Source organism: Humulus lupulus, chromosome 2 (assembly GCF_963169125.1).
Source record: "Humulus lupulus chromosome 2, drHumLupu1.1, whole genome shotgun sequence".
Classification (NCBI taxonomy): Eukaryota; Viridiplantae; Streptophyta; class Magnoliopsida; order Rosales; family Cannabaceae; genus Humulus; species Humulus lupulus.
The window spans coordinates 250,327,798-250,350,366 of NC_084794.1; the positions used below are offsets into that span (position 1 = coordinate 250,327,798).

Sequence of the window (22,569 nt, forward strand, 5' to 3'; positions counted from 1 at the left end):
GCATGCTTTCACTTATTTTGCTCATGTATTTACATACCTTTTAAAGGTATGCTTTGCTTACTTGTACCTTATATGCCCCCCAAGTGATCGAGGAGCTTTAGGTCCTTGGTTGATAACTCTACAAAATAGAGTTATTTTACCACTTTTTATGTGCTAATTGTTGCTTAATTCTTGAGTTTTTAATTGATTTAATAAGTTTTTAAGTAATTTTGAATTTATTAGTCTTATTTTGATTTTATATATTTTTGTGTGTTTTTATAGTTATTTTGTTGTAATATATTGTAGTTTAATTATTTGAATTATTGTTTTGTTTAGTGGTTAAAAAAACGTTGTATTATTGAAATTAAATGTAAAATATAAATTAAGTTATAATTAATATTTTCAAAGAATTAAATTGATTTATTTTATAGTTGAAAATATTGTATTATGATTTATTTTATATTTATTTTGTAGGGAATTTATGCTCTTAAAAAGAAAGAAAAATAGAGCAAAGGTGGCATTTTCAAGAATTAAAGCTGAAAGAAATAAGGATATTATGGCATTTTTGAAAAGCTTAAAGCCCACCAAAAGCAGGCCCATCTCCTTGGCCCACGAAGCCCCTTCAGCCATCAACATATATCCTTCAACATATGCACATAACACCAAAGCTCTCCTCTTCAACATATAGCACCATCCAGCCACGTGGAGTCTCTTCAGCAAACCACCTTCGGCCATCATCTTTTCAGCTCCTGAAGCCACATCAATTCAGCCCCATGGCCCAATTCCACCAGGCCCGCCTGCCATCATTCTGCGCCTGGCCCAATCCGAGAGCAGCTCCCTACCTGCACCAACAACACAGCCACAAAAAGACCAAAAACTCACATTTTTATTCCCAATATTTTTCACTCAAATACCAATTCACTCTTCCCTATTTTTCTTACCTAAATAAACATTCCTAATTCATTTTTTTACCCTAGCTTTTCACTAATATTTTACCCAACCAAACATTTCATCTTTCTAATACTCTTACACTTACTCTATTTATCCTACCACTTCCCAACACAATTAAATTAATCAATTTATTTATTTTAATTTGATTAATTTAATCTCCATATTTTGCCTATAAATAGAGTCTTGTAAGACCATTTGGGGAGCTCTTCTTCTTCATCTTTTTTTCAACATCTTCTACACATATTTTTCTCTCTTCTTTTCACTATTTTCTCTCTACCATTTTCATCTTTTGAAGAGCATGTCAAGTATGTTATTTTGTAATTTTTATCTAGTTATGAGCTTCTAATCTTTTTCAAAGGTTATTAAGATGATGATGAAGCAAAATGTAACTAGATAGTATTTTTTGTTGTATGTTGATTTCTCATTTGTACAATATTGTTTATGGATTTTTCTACCAAAGATATGCATTTTTCATCTATTATTGAGTGTTAAAGCATATTACACTTAGTTCTTCATTATGCAAAAATATGATATTCTTTGATTAAATGTTTTTCATTAAATTGTTCTCATCTAATTCTTAGAGCATAAGTATCATATTTTGCCTAAACATAATCTCTTTGATTTTTTGTAGTTTCATTAGGTTGTAACACAACTAATGCTTAGAAATTATATCTTATATAAGTGAAGAAAAATCCTACCTTTTTAAAAGAGTAACTTGTGCTTGAATAGAAAATATATTTTGAAAAAAATATATAGTGTGATTTATTTCAACTATATTCAAACTCGGGAATCAATATACTTATAAATACTATTGAACTTGCATTTTGTGGATTCTAAAATCTTAATAATCTTATTTTACATATCTCATTTGAAAACCATTTTTATCATTAATATTTTTATTACTTGTCTTTTTATTTTTCTAAAACAAAATCTCATCAAATATTTGGAACTAGGTTAGAATATTCTTGCTTTGTTTGAAATAGTTTCTTTTGATGTTAGTCAACTCCCATGGGTTCGACCTCGTACTTACATGAACATTATATTCCGAAACGATTCGTGCACTTGCGAGTTTAAATATTAAAACACCCTCTTTTGGGATTCAACATTGGTCACTTGCCTTGACTAGAACCTGCTTGAACATTACTGCTCATATCAATATAATTAGCATTATAATACAGCAAAACAACACACGTAATGAGCAAATACTTGTAATAAATACAATAGTTGGCAAGAAATGACTGGCTAAGCACAGTCCCTTTTATTCCTCGTAATAAATGGACTAAACATGTATGTACGAATGATCAATAAGATCGTACACTTTTTCAAAACTTGTAAAAAGTAAAATTTATACAAGCCAATTCTTTAAGAAGAATTGTTCATTGGTAATGCTTGCGCAGGTGTTCTCCATTCCAATAGCGAGGAACGAGATCTCCGTTTAAGCGTGCAAGTTTATAAGTGCCTGGGTGAAGGACCTCATCAATCTAGTAAGGCCCTTCCCAATTAGGCCCGAGTACTCCAGCAGCTTGGTCGCGGGTGTTAAGGAAAACTCTTCAAAGTGCAAGATCTCCAACAATGAATTTTCTTTCTCGCACTTTAGAGTTGAAATACTGGGCGACCTTCTGTTGGTACGTGGCTACTCGGAGCTGATCTTGTTCATGCTTCTGATCAATTGAGTCCAGGGATTCCATCAATAGCTGGCTGTTAGAGTCTTGGTCGTATGTCAATCTGTGGTGCGAGGGTGGATCTAACTCGACAGGCAACATAGCTTCATACCCGTATGCCAAGGAAAATGGGGTATGACCTGTTGCTGTTCGGTGGGAAGTTCTGTACAACCAAAGAACTTCAGGCAACTGCTCTGGCCATGCTCCCTTAGCTTCTTCAAGTCTTTTCTTTAGGGTATCCTCCAGCGTTTTGTTAACTGATTTGACTTGCCCATTTGCTTGGGGATGAGCGACTGAAAAAAAGCTTTTGATAATATCATGCCGTTTGCAGAAGTCCGTGAATAGATCACTGTCAAACTGGGTGCCGTTGTCTGAGACGATCTTTCTTGGTAATCCATATCGACAAATGATGTTCTTGACTACGAAGTCAAGCACTTTCTTGGTCGCTATGGTTGCGAGTGGCTCAGCCTCGACCCATTTGGTGAAGTAGTCAATGGCAACCACTGCATACTTTACACCACCTTTTCCTGTAGGCAAAGATCCGATTAGATCTATTCCCCAAAACTTCGAAGGGCCATGGACTCTACATCTGCTTTAACTCGTTGGGAGCTGCTTGTGGGATTTTAGAAAATCTCTGACACTTGTCACATCTCCGCACGAACTCCATTGAGTCTTCATTCATGGTTGGTCAGAAATATCCCTGCCTTAGGATCTTTTTTGACAGACTTTGCCCCCCACCGTGGTCCCTGCAAAAGCCTTCGTGCACTTCTTTCATTAACTCTTTGGCTTTCTCCTTTGTAACACATATGAGGAGTGGCAGTGAGTATCCCCTTCGGTACAGGATCCCATCGACCAGGATTGTAACGCCCTGGATAGCCAGGATCGATACACTGTGTACTTTTAAAGGTGCAGGACTTGCTAATCAAGTCATTTAGTCAAAACGTGTCACTAAACCATAAATGTGCTAGGGTTAAAATGATTTTGGTCTCAAAAGATACATTTCATATATTCAAACAGATTTACATACGGGATCCCAAAAAAAAATAATGTTTAAAAGTTGGTTTACAAAATTTCCGCAATACAGACTACCGTCAGCCACTCTAAGGCCAAACATACATTTATAGCTCTTTTGTTCCTGTTATCCTCTCAACCGTGGCGGCTGAGCAGCTGGTCATGTACATTCTGCTCATAGAGCTCTCCAAGTCAGGGCTGATCAAGCTTGCCCTTGCCTTTACCTGCACCACGTAGCACCCGTGAGCCAAGGCCCAGCAAGAAAACACAATATGCAACACAAACATCAATAACAGATAGTCAATTCTTTAAGCATGATCAAACACTTAATATTCCACAATAACCACTCAGCACTTGTTCATAACCAATGACGCAACTAATCACAAATAACAATTAAGTCACATAATAGTCAGGGCCGACAAATTAGGCCGCACCCTTTGTTTTCCCCACTGACTCCGGCCCGCTTAAACCGAGCTCAGTGCATAATAAGCTGTCCTCGGCTACCAGTGGCCAAGCCACGCCCTGTGCGCTAGTGTAACCCTTGGCACTCTTAGGTCGTTGGTTCACTATTTACATGGCATAATACCATCCTTTCCAGCATACATATTAGGGAGCCCTTAGTCCCATTACAGTTATACAACCTGGTGCAGTTTTCTTACCTTTAGTTTTTTACGTCCACTGATTACAAGCGACGCTCCTCGAGCACGATCTGTTCCCGAGTCCTAGCTTTAACACCTAGTCACAACCAAGGTATTGGATTCCATTAATATTCAAGTAAAGGTTTCTGGGTACAATACTAGCTTCCGGGACATCGAATTCCACTAAGCACGGTGGGGAAATCGACCCTGAGCACCCTAGGCTAGACTCCCGCGCCTAAAATCCCCAAATGTTCAAGAATGTACCTAAGGGCTGCGGCCCTTGAAGCCTAGTCGCGGCCCGCCTCTAAAACAGAGCCCAAGGCCCCCAGCAAGCAGACACACATCGCGGCCCTGCCCAAGGGCGCCGCGATGCTCTCCCCTGGCCAAGCCTCCCTGGCTCTCTTGCTTCGTAGGGCCGCAGCGCTCTAGAACAGAGCCGCGGCCCTCTCCTTCGTGCCCAGTAAATCCATCATTTCTAGCATCCTAACCCCATCCAAAACCAATCCAAAGCATCCTAACTCAAAACCCACTACTCACAAAACTTTTATCATGACTCTAACAACATAATCCAACCGAAATTCAGCCTAAAAACCTACTAAAACTCCATTTTGATTCTCTGAAACCCAGCAACTCAAAACATCAAAACCAGACATGCAATACTCATATTTAAACCTCTAAATTACGAGTTGAAGCTTACCTCTTTTGCTGAACCACTTTCTTGACAATCTCTGAGCTAAAACCCAAGCACTTATCTTCAATTCAGCCCTTAAACATCAAAATCAGAATCACCTTAATATTCAGCCAAAAGCTTAGAGTTATAACACCCAAAAACACAATTTAACTCTTACCTTAATCTTGATTGAGTGACCCTTAGTCTGAACTAAGCTAAGCCTTCATGAATTCAGCTCAAACACAGAGTTTTCCCCAACTGATTCCCTTAGGTTTTCTGTAGTTTTCTTGGGAGAGAAAAGAGAAGAGAAGAGGAGAGAGAGCATGGGTCGGTTCATGTTTTTATTCCCCTATTTTTTTTATTAACTTAATCTAATCCTGGCTAGTTAAGTCAATCCCGAGGCTCGGGGTACTAGAAACGTCCCCGAGGGAAAAACAGTAATTTTCCCCAATATTCTCGCCTAAGCTTTCTATCCTCAAATATATCTCCATATATTTATTTCCATAACCCGATAGTCTAAATAACTACCCGATACCTAAAATACCCCTGACTTATCCAACGTCAAATTTTAAGCCCCGTTGTGAATTTTCCCCGCTAACTAGCTCCCTAGCTACACCTCAAGTCGCACTCTGCAAATCTACCCACATAATAATGTGGTTCTCACAGATATAACATTTAACCACATTTACATTCATATAATCATACATTAAATCAATAAATTCACTCACGGGTCAATTATGCCTTCCCAGCACACTAATCAAGGCCCTTAAGCTATATTAGTGAGTTTGGGTCGTTACAAGGATATACCTAGCAGCTTGCCACTGAAGGGTCCTGGCTTTGTTTCTGTCCACTGGTAGCACGTCGCTGGACAGATACTCTACATAAGGTGCCATCCACGTATCCTCCATCTGGATGAACAGAGTGGTTTCTGTTGCTTGGATGCTTGGTATTGATAGCCGCTCGACTGGCACTATGTTCAAAGTGCCAGCATCCTTTGCACTTACCAACTTTGCCAAAGCATCCGCGTTGGAATTCTGATTGTGAGGTACTTGCTGGAGAGTGTATCTGTCGAACTGGGCTAACAGATCCTTTGCTTTGTTAAGATAGACGACCATCTTCAAACCTCGCGCCTGGTACTCTCCCTGTCCTGATTCACCACCAGCTGAGAATCACTATAGATGTCAAGCGATTTTATGTTCATATCCTTGGTTAACCGCAATCCAGCGAGTAGTGCTTCATATTCGGCCTCATTTTTAGAAGCTGTGAAGTCAAATATAATTGCACAGTGAAATCGATGCCCTTCCGGCGTTATCAATATCACTCCTGCTCCTGCGTGGGATTCGTTAGATGAACCGTCTGTAAACAATTTCCACGAGGGTGCTTGGATTTGACACTCAGGGTCGCTGGGCTCTTCAGTTTGCTCGCCACCCGCGAGCTCTGTGAATTCGGCGATGAAGTCAGCCAAGGCTTGTCCTTTTATCGCTGCTTGCGGCAAGTAAGATATGTCGAACTGCCCGAGTTCAATTGCCCACTTTAGTAATCTTCCTGCAGCCTCTGGCTTTTGCAGGACTTGCCGAAGAGGCTGGTCGGTCAATACCGTAATTGGATGAGCTTGGAAGTAAGGCCGCAGCTTTCTAGAGGCCAAAACTAAATAATAGGCTAACCTTTCGATGGGGGGATACCTCAACTCTGCTCCGATCAGCCTTTTGCTTACATAATAGATAGCCTTCTGCACACGTTCTTCTTCTTTTACTAGAACAGCACTAGCAACGTAGTCAGTGATTGCCAGGTAGATGAACAAAGTCTCTTTATCGACCGGCTTTGACAGGATTGGTGGTTGCGCCATATGCGCTTTTAGTGCTTGAAAGGCCTGTTCGCACTCATCTGTCCATTCAAATTTCTTATTGCCTCTTAGTAGATTGAAAAATGGGACGCACTTGTCTGTTGATTTCGAAATGAATCTACTGAGAGCAGCAATCCTCCCGATCAGGCTTTGGACATCCTTAATCTTCACTGGCAACTTCATCTTGATCAGGGCTTTTATTTTCTCGGGATTAGCTTCAATTCCTCTTGAGTTAACTATAAATCCCAAGAACTTCCCTGATCCTACTCCGAAGGAGCATTTAAGGGGATTTAACTTCATCCTATATTTATTCAGGACGTTGAAGCATTCCTGCAAATCCCTTACATGCCCTTCTACTTTCTTCGACTTAACCAGCATGTCGTCTACGTAAACCTCCATGTTTGTGCCGATCAGCTCCTTGAACATGTGGTTGACGAGTCTCTGGTAAGTCGCACCAGCATTTTTCAAACCAAAGGGCATCACCTTGTAACAGTAGAGCCCTGTATCAGTTCAAAAGCTAGTGTGATCCTCATCAGGAGGATGCATATTGATTTGATTATACCCAGAGTATGCATCCATGAATGAGAGGATCTCGTGCCCTGCAGTGGCATCGATCAGCTGGTCGATCCTCGAGAGTGGGAAACAGTCTTTGGGGTAGGCTTTATTTAGGTCTGTAAAATCCACGCACGTACGCCACTTGCCATTCGGCTTGGGCCCGAGTACGGTATTAGAGACCCATGATGGATAAAACGCCACCCTGATGAACCCATTCTCCTTCAGCTTCTCGACTTCCTCTTTCAAGGCCTTTGATCTATCTTTATCGAGCAACGTTCTTTTTTGTTGCACTGGTGGAAAGCTTTTGTCGATGTTCAGGACATGGCTGATGACTGCAGGATCTATCCCGACCATGTCTTTATGCAACCAGGCAAAGACATCCTGGTTCCTCCTTAAGAACTCCCCCAGTGCTTGTTTTGTTGTTGTCTCTAAGTTTTTACCGACTTTCACAACTCTGGTCAGATTTTCCTCATCGAGTTGGACCTCTTCAAGGTCATCGATGGGTCCCACTTCTTCTTCAAAATCCCCAAAGCGAGGATCTAAGTCTCTATCCTCACTTTGGGCAACGCCCTATTTGGTGAGATCATCACCTGAGCGGGCTTGAACATCAGTTGCCATTTGCAACTCCTTCCCGGTGGCATCTCTCGATAAACCCTTCTTTGCCTTGGTGATCGAGGCGTTGTAGCACTCCCTCGCTTCCCTCTGGTTTCCCAACACATATCCTACCCCTGCGTCCGTTGGGAATTTCATGGCGAGGTGCCATATGGAAGTGATGGCTCGTAGGTCGACCAGAATTGGTCTCCCTATCACAGCGTTGTACGCTGAAGGACAATCAACTACTATAAAAGTAGTGAGTAATGTCCTGTTAGCAGGTGCAGTGCCTGCTGTGACTGGGAGTCTAATCGACCCTACTGGGGCGAGCCCTTCTCCAGAAAAACCATAAATGGTTTGGTTGCACGGCTCCAGGTCCTTCACGAACAACTTCTTCCTTTCCAGCGAGGACTTATATAGGATGTTGACTGAACTTCCTGTATCGACCAACACCCTTTTCACCATCATGTTCGCGATCTGTACGTCCACGACTAGCGGATCGGAGTGTGGGAATCGCACGTGTTGGGCATCGTCGTCAGAGAAGGTGATTAGTTCCTCCTCTGTTTGAGCCTTTTTTGGTGCTTGATCCTTGACACTCATCATCTCGATGTCCTGGTCGTGGCGTAGGGTTCGAGCATATCGTTCCCTCACTTTCCCACTATCTTCTGCAAGATGTGGGCCTCCACAGATGGTGAGTAGGGTACCTTCCACGGGAGCTGGCTGTAAAGGTGGCGAGTGTTGGCGTGCAGGCGTCGACTCGTTGCCACCTTGAGCTTCTCGCTGTAAACCTCCCACAGCTCGTAGATATCTTCTTAAATGTCCATATCTTATCAGGAACTCAATTTTGTCCTTCAGCTGGTTACACTCATTGGTGTCGTGCCCGTAGTCGTTATGAAAACGACAGAACTTTGTCGAATCTCTCTTGGAGATGTCTTTTCTTATTGGTGTGGATCGTTTGTAGGGCACGCTTGAGCTGGTCGCCTGGTAGACCTCGGCTCGGCTTTCAACAAGGGCAGTGTAATTGGTGAATTTCGGTTCATACCGATTACCTTTGGGGCACTTACTCTCAGAGGTCGAGGGTTCGCTGTTCTCCCGCATTCCACCATTCTTACCATTGCCATTCCCGTTGCCTTTGCCCTTTCCATTGGGCTTAGACCCGTTGGCGGCTTTGGCGGGTTCTTCCTTGGGCCCCTTGTCTTTTGTTGGCAATTTCCCTTCATTGGCAATCACATCCTCGAGCTTGATGTACTGGTCAGCTCGATCCAAAAACTCTTGGGTACTTTTAACCCCATGCTTTCTGAGGCTACTCCAGAGGGGAGAATGGCGCCTGACCCCAGCAGTTAGGGCCATCATCTTGCCTTCATTGCCCACAGTCTTGGCTCCAACTACAGCTCGCATGAAGCGTTGAACGTATTCCTTCAGGGGCTCTCATCTTTCTTGCGTATCTCGACCAATTGGTTCGCCTTAGTGGGGTGCACACAACCCGCATAGAACTGTCCATAAATCTCATTCACGAACATCTCCCATGATACTATACTTGCAGGAGGGAACTTAAAGAACCACTCCTGGGCGGCATCAGAAAGTGTTGCTGGGAAGATCCTGCAGCGAGCATCTTCAGAGACTTTCTGAATGTCCATTTGTATCTCAAACTTATTGACATGAGATACTGGGTCTCCATACCCGTCGAAATTTGGCAGAGTTGGCATCTTGAACTTACTGGGGGTTTCTGCCACAACAATCCTTTGTACGAAAGGGGATCCTCTCCTCCGATCGTACTCAATGTTTGATGTTCGCCCCCCGACCAGCTGCTGCACAGTCTGGTTCAGGGCATCGATTTTAGCCTGAATGGCTTCTAGGATTGCTGGGACCTCTGGTGCTGGGTGAATGTACTCATCATGCCTTTCTCAGTGGTCGTTGAATACATCCCTCAAGTCATCATCTCTTTGCCGCTGCTCGCTGGCTTCAAGCCGACTAAAGATGTTATTCTGCCTGGGCTGCCCCCCAGCGTTACGACCTGCTGGTCGATCTTCTCTAGGTGGGGGGCTCCTGCCTCCACCTCTCTCTTCATCCCTCTGACCAGCATTTCCTCTGTCTGAGTCGGCTTCATTGTAGTTGTGGCCATCCCTGAACCGTGGCTGGCTATGGTGAGACCGACTATTCCCTATGTTGCCTCCTTGGGCTGGCATTTCCCAAGCGTTAGGGGGAGGCCTACGTTGGTCGGTGGGTCCCCGTGCATTGTCATGTCGTGGGGGGCCCCTGACCGCAGAGCCTGTCTCTGAGTTCCTCCTATTGCCAGAAGGACGCTGCCCCTACTCGATGGATGCGGCTCTTCACCCCCTGGGCATCTAGGGCTGCGGGGCTGTTGCCCGAACCTATTCTGCCTCGGGCGCGGGGGATTACCTCGACCAGCCTGAGACGGAGGCTGGGTCTCAAGATCCCTAGGTGGGACATCATCCTGAGGCATAGGTGGTTGCTCCGGCCTCTGAGGGCTTATTGGCTGGAGCGGAGGACTAGGATTGGGGCCTCTTTGAGGTGGCTCATTTGGTGGATGATCTGGCTAGGAGGCTGGTGCAGCCTGATTCCTAGCCAGCTGGATGGCTGCTTCAAGGGCTGCCATGGCATCCCTCTGCCGACGGTCCATCTCCGCCTGCCGCTCGCTCAGCTCCTGGCGCTGGCGCTCTATCTCCCTTTGTTGTGACGCCATTATCTCGGTATTATTCTCTTGATTGGCCCTCAGACTGGCCAACTCATCTTGCAATACCCCCAGTGTTGTCTTCAGGGTCTCAGAATCCAACTCCTCCTCATCAAACTCCAAATGAGGTTCGTCTTCAGCCACATTTGGGGGAGGAGGCTGGGATGGTGTAGCGGCAGCCTGTCCAGTCTTCTTAGTTGTTTTTTCCATTAGATCTTTTGTCAAGCTCTCAATGAAAGCACCAGAATGTTGAGCCTCGTTTTGGTCAATGACACGGAGTCAGATAAACGATAGGAAAATAGTACAAAGCTTGAGAAAATAATCTAATGGAAAGTAAAGGACACAAAGAATTATAGTGGTTCGGCCCCAGTGATTGGTAATGACCTACGTCCACTTGATACTATTATTAATATTGAGCTTCAAAGGTGTGATCAAAGAACTAGGGTTCTTGAGTTTCACAGACCTTAGAAGGAGAAAACAATACAAACGATGGATAATAGTAATGTAATTCGAAAAAAGATCAAAAGATTCCTCCTTGAGCTATTTCTGGTAAATTTATAGGCTCAAGGAGGGTTACATGAGTCAATTAGTCATATCTTTCCTTAATAAACGGATCTTCAGGTTATAATGAGGAGATATTCTCGGATATCATTACAACTGTACAGATTTACTCATAAATAAACGGAGTATACGACCAGGCTGGTCGTATATAAAACTTGAACTTTGCATATGGAAATATCTCTGGTCGATAGGCAAGCAGCATCTCTGCCACGTGTTGAAAATTCTTGCCACGTCATCAACAGCTGTTTTTTTGGGTAAACACACTAATTCATCAGAAAAGTAGTCATCAAACAAATGTTGGTGTCCTTCTATATGACCCCTATCAATGTGGGATCTCTTTCTCCCTTGCCTTGTTGAGCTACCCACATCCATGAAAGCTTTGAAATATTGATCATCAGTACACTCTAAAATTAAGATATCTTCTAGACTCATATTTTCGTATGAATTTGGAGAATTTGGCGATTCCATTGTCGAACTTAGAGTATATGATATTTGGGAATGAAAATGATAGAGTAAAATAAAAGATGGAATGGTGACATATATAGCCGATAAAATATAGTTGTTACCATGTAGTCGTTAAAATATAGTTATTAAAAATAGATAGGTGTTAAAATATAGTTGTTAAAAATAGATAGGTGTTAAAATATAACAATAATTCACTCACTAAATAATAAAGGATAATCTATTTAAATAAAATAAAATGCATAATAATGCGATTGATAAAACATACATAGCAATTACAACTTCAGGATATTAGTCTTAATATAAGTACACATTTTCATGATCTTTCTTATGCACAAGAGTCATATGCGACGTGTCCACAATGAGATAATTCATGTATTTTGCCATCATATTATCTTCTGCCTCTTTCTCCTTTATTGCCACCAATTTCTCCAATGCATATGTTTTTCGTTCACTAATCTCTATAAATCTAGTGTGTGTCTTTTTTTCCTTCCTTTTTCTCTTTACTGCCTTCTGGTCAGTAGGGCGCACTTCACGTACTTCATCATCACTGATGTCTGCATTGGAAGATGAAGTAAATGCTCCTGATTTAGAAATCTTTGTTCTTTTACCACCTTTTAGTTGGTACATTGTATTCCATTTTAGCTCATCCTTTAACAATCTCCAACAGTCCACAAGTAGAAAATTTGAGTTGTTATTTTCATATTTGTACAATTAATGTGCATTCTCAAGAATTTTCTCATCAGACCAACCACTGCGATGTGCTTGTTGTACTCATTTATAACACTCATTGAAACACGTCACCTTTTGATTCATCTTGTTCCAATGGTCTTTGCATTGCCTTCTAGTTCTTGCTTACTTACCTTTTTGGTTGGTGTTGTAGTATTCGGTGATCCGAGCCCATAAATGTGTAGAAGTTTGGTCATTCCCCACAATGGCATCCTTAGATGTATTAAGCCCTCCACTTATCAGAAGTATAGTTGCTTCCTTACTCCATTTGACTTTACCTTTATGTCTTGATTCATCTTCATTGTGTAGAACTACATTTTCCAACCCTTCAACACCATGTTCATGTTGGGTTTTTGAGACAGATGTAGATGATGTTTCACGATTCAAATAAATATTAGATTTTTCCACACTTGGCCTATAATTTCTTGAAACCATTTCGAGTTGGTGTAGGGAATGTGTATGAAAGGTATGTGGTAGATAATTTGTTGGTGTGAATAATGGAGTTTGTTGGGCGTCTCAAAAGAGCCAAAATTTTGGAAAGGGTAAGAGGACATGGGATAATTTTGAGAATTTGAAAAACTTTGGTTAAAGTGATAATACTGAAATTTTGGATTTTGGGGATTAGTAGAGGGAATATTTTGAAAATTTTGATTGAATTGAGAATATTGAAAATTTGGATTTTGGGGGTTGGTATATGGAGAATATGATGAGTTTTGAAAAACTTGAGAATATTGAAAATTTGGATCTTGGAAGTTGGTATGTGGAGAATTTTGAGAATTTTGGGAATCCATTGATAAGAAAAGAAAATTTGTGATAGACAATTTTGAAGAAGAAAAGATGAATGGTGTGAAAATTAAATAAGGTTGATGAGTCTTTATAGAAGAAAATAGTTTGTTTAAAAAAATGCAACGGTAATAAAAGCAACGGTAAAAAATATGTATATATAGAATATATTGGATACAAGTAACGTGCAATGCACGTTTCCTTAGTTTTATTTATAGAATTTGTTAATCATTTTTATTAAATTTATATTAATGTCGTATAAATTTCAAATAAATATCATATTTTAATTAAATAATTTATTTATTTTCGTTTAAGTTTATGTTTGTTCTAGTTTTTGAATTTGGGAGGGACAATAAGAGATTATATATTATATGTTTAATGTAATATTAAATATTATATGTGAATTTTAAATTTAAATTTCTTGTTAGTTTTTTTTAAAGTAATTTGTTGTTAATTGACAGTTGATTATATTATATGTTTAATATGATATTATTTAAATAAGTGAGTTTAAGTTTAATTAAATTTTATTTAAGTTATAAAACGTATGATATTATTATTTTTAAATAATTATCATTGTAAAATATCTAAAAAAATATCCTATTTTAATTAATTAATTTATTTTATTTATTATTTTTAAATAATTATCATTATAAAATATCTAAAAAATATCTTATTTTAATTTTTTTAATTATTTATTTTATGTTATTTAAGTTTAAGAGATGTTTACAATCTATTGTTAAATATAAAAATATTCTATTAAATATAAAAATATTCTGTTAAAATTAACATTAAAAAATTAAAAAACTGTTAAAACAAAAAAATTCCATTATATACATACTTTTTATATAAAAGAGAGATATATATATATATATAATAAGGTAATAGTACAATTAAAAAAAAAAACATCTTTGCCCTGTCAGGCATAAATGCTATGCTTTTAAAATTATTGATGCAATGAGACTTTCTAGTACTTTAAAAATGGCAAGCCACGTTGCTTGTCAGATATTAGTCAACAAGCTACAAAATGAGCTATCGCATTGTGGTTGTTCTTAAGTTAATGAGTTGGATAAATTATGCTTGTAAATAAATAATAGTAATTTATTAATTTATTTTATAAAACAAATTGGATTTATACTAAAATTAAAATTATATGTACAATAATTCAAAACAAGAAAAATATTGTGTGGTGGGTTCTACTAACTTATTCTTACGTATAGCAATACTCCTTCCCATATCAAATCAAATTGTGGGTTTTGTTTTAGAAAGAAAAAAAAAATCAAACTAAATTGTGTCTTTCTTAACTCCAATGGTGGCTACCACATTAGTTGCTTAACATGTCCAAATCATCCCAAAATATAATTTTTTATTTTCTCTCTCATCCACATCACTTTTGGCAACTTTTTTCATAAAAATGCTCAAATGATAAATCACCCCAAAAGTTGTCAACTATGGCCCCACACATTATTATTTTGTAATGATAAATATTATCACACTAAATTTTTTAAATCCTTATTGTTGACCGCGTTTTTGGCCAACGACGTGAGAACGTCAAAAACGATAAAACCTTCAAGAGAATTTAAACGACACAGACGGTTTTGAACAGAAAATAAATAACACAGCAATTTTTATAGTGGTTTGGCCCCAATATGTTGGTAATAGCCTAATCCACTTAGAGTTGTGATTATAGATCTGTACTCAAGATCAGATGAACTGAGCCAACTGAGTTTCTTCAGTACAGATTACAAGAGTTCTTTCAGATACAAGTACTTTCTCTCTCTAGAAAACTCAGACCCAAAATTTCCCAAAAAGTCTCCAAAAAAAGAAGAAGCCTCTTTCTAATCCCATAAGCCATATATTTATAGGCTTAGGATCATACATCTGATATTCCCTAGAATGAGGATATTTCATTATATTTATTATATATAAATTACAAAAATATTCAAAATTTAACAGAACACCAGATTTGTGGGAAGAATGAGAGATTCCCGCGTGTGCCAAGACCGGTTCTTGTTGAAGCCGTTTCTGGGAATCTTGACTTAGTCCTCCTCTATCTGGTCGACCCATATCTCCTTCAAGCTGGTCGAACACACCTCTATTGGACAGTCACGCACTTGGCTGGTAGGACATGCACTTGCTGGTAGGACATGCACTTAGCTGGTAGGACATGCACATGCTGATCGGACATATGCATGCTGGACATATGCAAGTGCTGGTTGGACACATACATGCTGGACATATGCAAGTGCTGGTCGGACACATGCATGCTGGACATATGCAAGTGCTGGTCGGACACATGCATGCTGGACATATGCAAGTGCTGGTCGGACACATGCATGCTGGACACATGCAAGTGCTGGTCGGACACATGCATGTTGGACATATGCAAGTGCTGGTCGGACATACACTTGCTGGTAGGACATGCACATGCTGGTCGGACATACACTCCTCTGGTCTAACATGGCCCTCTGGTCTAGCATGCCATGTCTCTCGTCTAACATGGCACTCTAGTCTAGCATGTCATGTCTCTCGTCTAACATGGCACTCTGGTCTAACATGGCACTTTGGTCTAGCATGCCGTGTCTCTCATCTAACATGGCACTTTGGTCTAACATGACACTCTTCTGGTCTAGCATGCCATGTCTCTCGTCTAACATGGCACTCCGGTCTAGCATGGCTTACTGAGCTACTCCTAAGCCAAGTCACTTTATTACAACTCTGAGGAGCCAATATATTTATTGACTTATTAATGTGTCTTTTACGGGCCATGTACTGCCACTTGTCACCTCTATTGCCACGTCATCGATCTCCATTTTTTGGGGATAACACTTATATTAATATAAATAAATATTACATGAAATTTAAATTAGACGAAATTTAAAGGAGCTTATAAAATGACATAATCATAATTAATCAATCTAACATAATTAAAAAATGCTAATTAAAATGATTTCCAAATTTTCACCATATGTGCTCTACCAAGTCCACCTGAAGATTGCGATGAATGTATCTATCACGAATTTCAGCATTTCTTTGAAACATTGTTGGGAAGTCAGAATTAGGTCCATGCAATACTTCAATCATTAGGGTGTCGGCGGGGCCGTCATCATAATTAAAATCAAACAAACTCTCATATGCATCTCTTTCATCCTTGACAATAATGTTGTGCAATATGATGCATGCATACATAATATCTTTGAGAACATCTCTTTGCCAAAAACGTGCTGGTCCTCGTACAATATCAAAACGAGATTGAAGTACTCTGAATGCTCGCTCAACATCTTTGCGTACCGCTTCTTGGCATCGGGCAAATAATTTTCTTTTATCTCCTTGAGGCAGTGGGATAGTTTTAACAAATGTACCCCACTCTGGATAGATACCATCTGCTAGATAGTACCCCTTGTTGTATTGTGTGCCATTTATCATAAACTCAACTCTCAGAGCTTGCCCTTGTAAGATATCAGTGAATATTGGGGATTGATTTAACACGTTGAGATCATTATAGGATCCTGGAACACCAAAAAATGCATGCCATATCCAAAGATCTTGTGACGCAACTGCTTCGAGCATGATTGTTGGTCTGCCGTAATCACCTCGCGTGAATTGACCTTTCCATGCAACTGGGCAATTTTTCCATTCCCAGTGCATACAATCAATGCTTCCCAACATGCCTGGAAAACCACGCACCTCCCCCATTTGAAGTAAGCAACGAATGTCCCCAGCATTGGGCTGTCTTAAATATTCGGTCCCAAAAATATCATTCACTCCTCGAACGAAATTGACTAGACATTCAATAGCAGTAGTTTCACCAATTCGAACATACTCATCAACATAATCGGTAGGCGCTCCATATGCCAACATTTGCATAGCAGCGGTGCACTTCTGTAATGGCGAAAGCCCCCTTCTACCGACTGCATCAAACCTCGTATGGAAATACTCTGAATGATTTTCTAGAGCTTTCACTATGCGTAGGAATACATGTCTATGCATTCTAAATCTTCTTCGAAATTGATATTCTGTATACACCGGTTCATCAGAAAAGTAGTCATCGAACAAACGTTGGTGTCCTTCTACATGACCCCTATCAATGTGGGCTCTCTTTCTTCCTTGTCTTGTTAAGCTACCCCCATCCATGAGCGCTTTGAAATCTTGATCATCATGATCGTTAGTGTAATGCCCCAAATTTCCTAATAAGGTTTAGGACCTTGATTAGGAGGTCGGGAGGGCCATAATTGATTTATTATGATATTTAATGATTATATGCATGTTTATGTGAATTATATTATTATATGATGGTAAATGCATGCATATCGTCTACATTTTATTATAAGGGCATTTTGGCAATTTGGCTCGTTGAGGGCGTAATTGTGTATTTTCGTGTTTGTGGGTGAATTATAAATAATACCACATTATATGTGGATTGGTTCGAGCCATTCGGCATGAGACGATCATGGAATGCAAGTTTTCGGTCTAGTCATAACGGGATTAAGTTCGGGGCTCAGAGTGAGTCTCGGGATAATTTGGTGATTAGAACGTTGCTGGGAATAAAAGGGTAACGGGATGTGAATTATTAGTGTTTGAGAATATTGAGAATAACAGGAATTGGAGGGTGTTAATTATAATTAACGAGATAGGCGGGAAATGACGATTTTACCCTTGGGAGTCTTTAGAAGCCTTTATTTGACCTAGGGGAAAAATGGTCTTTTCACCCCTAAGATATATATCAGCCCTTTGAGTTTAGAAGGCTGTGGAAGTGTAAAAAAAAAACAGAGCATCATCATCCTCATCTCTTTCTCTCCCTCCCGTACATGTTCTTCCCTCCTTCTTCCTTTCAATTTTTGAGAGCCAATTTGAGGTAGCAAGCTAGGAGAGCAAGGCTTGAGGGCTTAGGACCTTGGTTCAATCATTGAAGGATATCTAAATCAAGCTTGAGGTAAGGAATTCAGCCATGAAAATCTTGTTATACCCTGTTTTTCTAATAAGTTTTCAGTAGAGGATTTTGATGTGTTAGTTGGGAATTAATGGTAGTTCTTGAGTTTGGTTGCTTGGGTTTTGATGAGGGTGTGATGTAGTTGAGGTTTAGGGGTTGAATTTGATGTTTTGATGATGTTTGGGATTGGTTTGGAGGTTTATTTCTCAAGGGACATCGCAGGGGAGAAGACCAGAAAAGTTTCTGGTCTGTTGATGGCGCCCCAGCGCTAGGCAGGGCAGGTTTTGGGGCCTCTCTGACTTTGGGGCAGCGCCCCAGCGCTAGTGATTTTTCCAGCAACCTATTTTTAGGGTTCGGGAGGACTTTTAAGGCTCGGGGGTTGGTTCCTTTACCCCGTTTGGGTAGATTGAGAATCCCGAGAGTGCGGGATGGATCCCGGGAGTGTGGTTTTAGATTATAAACCTTTTTATGATTTATTTTATTGATGGGATTCCATATTTGGTTATGACTAGGTGACCGCTAAAGGACCAAAGGATTGATCGTTCTCAAGGGTCGTTCATTTACTAGTTCTTGCTCGAACCTGAGGTAAGAAAATTGCACCCTATGTATATGTGACATGCATGGTTATTCTTGATGCACGAGAAACATGTGATTAGGGCATGCTATGAATATTAAGTATGAGATTGTTCAGAGCTTGAGCCTCTGTGTTTATGCATGATCCTAATTGTGCTGGTAATTATTGAGTAAGCATGCTGAATGCCCTGTATTTGAATATTTGACATATGATATATGTTTGGTGGCATGGTTTACTTGTATATGGTACTGACTAGTCAGGGATACTGACCTAAGAGTCAGAAATGGCATAGCGTCATGAACGCAGGGCCAAATGAAGATTAGATCTAATCGATATCAGCGTTGAATGACTCTAAGGCATTAACGCTGGACTGACCCTAAGGTCGATGAATCTTATAAGCGCTTGTCTAGTCTAAGACTAATTACTCAGAGCCAGGGCCTACGGCCTAGGTGACTGCTTGTCACATGGCTAGGGAATAGAGTTCCATAGTTATGACTCTAGGGTCAGGAGGAAGGTTATGTTGATGACTAATCATCATGCACCTATCTTGTGTTAAGCTGGTGAAAGGATCACTTATTTATATTGGGAACGGAACCCACTTTAGTGACTTGTACCACTGTCACTCTTTCATTCAGGGCTATCAACCCGGTATGGTTACCAGAACCACCAGTGTTAAATCACTTATCTGATTGAGACTGACTTGATAGTCGTCCACTCAGGTGGGCAGGATTCTTTATCCTGGATACCCATTGTTACATGAATTTGTTTGCCTGCTTGAGTAGGGCTATATCTGCTAGGCGTGTGCCTTATGATTTGATGACATGTTATTACTGTTCATGAGCATATTAAGTTTTCTTGCTGGGCTTCGACTCACAGGTGCTATGTGGTGTAGGTAAAGGCAAGAGACAGCTGGACCATCCTTGAGTTGGAGAGCTGAGGTGATGATGTGTACTTATGCAGCTGCTCAACCACCACGGCCGAGGTTTGAAGGGGAACTAGGGTTAAACCTTATTTTGCCGCTTAGATCGGCTGGTTGTAAATATTTTATTGTAATAGACCTTTAAATTATATTTTTGGGATCCCAATGTATATAATAAACGTTCTAATGAAATGTTATATCTTAACCAACATTTTTAATCCCTAAACCGCTAATCATACTTAGTTACATGTTTTTGGCCAAATGACTCGATTAGCGAGTTTAGCACTGTTTACAAGGCACACTGTAACAGTCCCTAGAGTTGGGGAATTACAGTCAGTACACTCTGCAATTATGATATCCTCTAGACTCATATTGTCGTATGGATTAGGAGAATTTGGCGAATCCATTGTCAAACTTAGAGTATATGATATTTGGGAATGAAAGATAAATGAGAGACTAAAATGAAGGATTGAAGGGAGAGTTGAGTAAAAGGAATATTGAAATTTGGTATTTATAGACATGGTGACATATATATGTAGCCGTTAAAATGTAGCCGTTAAAATATAACCGTTAAAATGTAGTCATTAAAATATAGCAGTTAAAATGTAGGCGTTACAATGTAGCCATTAAAATGTAGTCGTTAAAATATAGCCGTTAAAATGTAGCCGTTAAAATATAGCCATTAAAATGTAGTCGTTAAAATAAAGGATAATTTATTTAAATAAAATAAAATACATAATAATGCGGTTGATAAAAATACATAGCAATTTCAACTTCAGGATATTATTCTTAATATAAGTACACAAGTTTTCATGATCTTTCTTTTGTTCAGGAGTCATATGCGACGTGTCCATGATGAGATAATCCTTGTATTTTGTCATCCTATTATCTTCTGCCTCTTTCTCCTTTATCACCACTAATTTCTCCAATGTAGATGCTTTCTGTTCACTAATCTCTATAAATCTAGCATGTGTGTCTTTTTTTTCCTTCCCTTTTCTCTTTACTGCCTTTTGGCCAGTAGAGCGCACTTCACGTACTTCATCATCACTGATGTCTGCATTGGAAGAAGAAGTAAATGCCCCTGATTCTGACACCTTTGTTCTCTTACCACCTTTTGGTTGGTACATTGTATTCCATTTCGGCTCATCCTTTAGCAATCTCCAACAGTCCACAAGCAGAAAATTTGAGTTGTTATTTTCATATTTGTACAATTGATGTGCATTCTCAAGAATTTGCTCATCAGACCAACCATTGTGATGTGCTTGCTGTACTCGTTTATAACACCCATTGAAACGCACCACCTTTTGATTCATCATGTTCCAATGATCTTTGCATTGCCTTCCAGTTCTTGCTTGCTCGCCTTTTTGGTTGGTGTTATAGTATTCTGCGATCCGAGCCCAGAAATGTGTAGAAGTTTGGTCATTCCCCACAATGGCATCCTTAGATGTATTAAGCCATCCACTTATCAGAAGTATAGTGGCTTCCTTGCTCCATTTGACTTTAGATTTATGCCTTGATTCATCTTCATTGTGTAGAACTACATTTTCCAACCCTTCAACACCATGTTCATGTTGGGTTTCAGAGACAGATGTCGATGATGTTTCACGATTCAAATCAATACTAGACTTTTCCATACTTGGCTTATAATTTCTTGAAACCATTTCGGGTTGGTGTAGGGAAGGCACATGAAAGGCATATGGTAGTGAATTTGTTGGTGTGAAGAATGGAGCTTGTTGGGGTGTCTCAAAAGAGCCAAAATTTTGGTAAGGGTAAGAGGACATGGGATAATTTTGAGAATTTGGAAAACTTTGGTTAAATTGAGAATATTGAAAATTTGGATTTTGAGGATTAGTAGAGGGAGTATTTTGAAAATTTTGATTGAAATGAGAATATTAAAAATTTGGATTTTGGGGATTAGTATGTGGAGAAAATGATGAATTTTGAAAATTTAGGTATTGGGAGTTGGTATTTGGAGAATTTGGAAATTTTTGAGAATTTTGGGAATCCATTGGTAAGAAAAGAAATTTTGTGATATTGATAATTTGGAAGAAGATGTATGTAATGGTGTGAAAATTGAATGAAATAAATGAGTATTTATAGAAATAATAATAATAAAAAAATCATGTCACCATCGGTAATAAAAAAACGGTAACAAAATGTTTTATATATGTAAAATGTTATATTTATATATATATATATGTACAATTAAAAAAAAGGAGAAAGCACCGTTGCCACTGTGAGGCAACGGTGCCTTAATTTTCTTCAAGCAATCAAAGCCTACAACGCTGAAAGTCGTTGCCTGTCAGAATTTTGGTCAACTAGCACTCCTCTAAGGCACTCCTCTAAGCCACCGCATTGGAGCTGCTCTAAGGAGAGACACAACTCTTTAAAAGAATAATTTGATTATAATGGGCATGGTGCTTATATGGAAATAACTAGGTTGGATTTGATGCATGGTACGATCATGAATTTATCTTTTTATTTGGTAAAAAAAAGTTATAAAAAACGAAAAAAACCCATCAAGTAAAAAAGAAATGTAAATCAAATGAACGTCAATTTATTGTTATTATCTTTTTAAGTAGTTTTAAGTATAATTATTTTATTAGTCATGTTATATTATTTCATATAATATAATGTTAGATTAAATAATGTGATAAAATGTGATTTGTCACATAAACGTGATTTGTCACACCTTGTAATATATTATTGAGAGTCACAAAATTAGACACACGTGTGTCAAAATGTGACATATTTTGGAATTACAAAATCAGTTACAAATTTGTAACTCTCAAATATTACCCAATAATGTGTAGATTGTATGTTACACATTTGAGATTGAATTTCACAAAGCCTTTATGAAATATGGCTGTTGGAAACATGATTTTATTTCTCATTAGGTGTTTGGAGGTTACAAAATCATGTGGGAAAAGATTTGGAACGTTTTGGAAAAATGACATTTTTGAGCTGAAAATGGCCTGTGGCCGCGACCAGAAGCATTGGTGGGCATGACCTGGGGGACAGCG

The 22,569-nt window shown here is 39.4% G+C and overlaps 2 protein-coding genes across 2 annotated transcripts; both read right to left on the reverse strand.

Moving 5' to 3' along the window:
- Positions 1-16,084: 16,084 nt before the first annotated feature.
- LOC133815359 (uncharacterized) lies at positions 16,085-17,257 on the reverse strand. Its single transcript, XM_062248211.1, has one exon. The coding sequence runs from the start codon at positions 17,255-17,257 to the stop codon at positions 16,085-16,087; it is 1,173 nt and encodes a 390-aa protein (XP_062104195.1).
- Positions 17,258-20,259: 3,002 nt separating this feature from the next.
- On the reverse strand, positions 20,260-21,207 carry LOC133815360 (glutathione S-transferase T3-like). The gene has a single exon (XM_062248212.1). It carries the CDS (start codon positions 21,205-21,207, stop codon positions 20,260-20,262), a length of 948 nt encoding a protein of 315 aa, XP_062104196.1.
- Between the last annotated feature and the right edge of the window lie 1,362 nt (positions 21,208-22,569).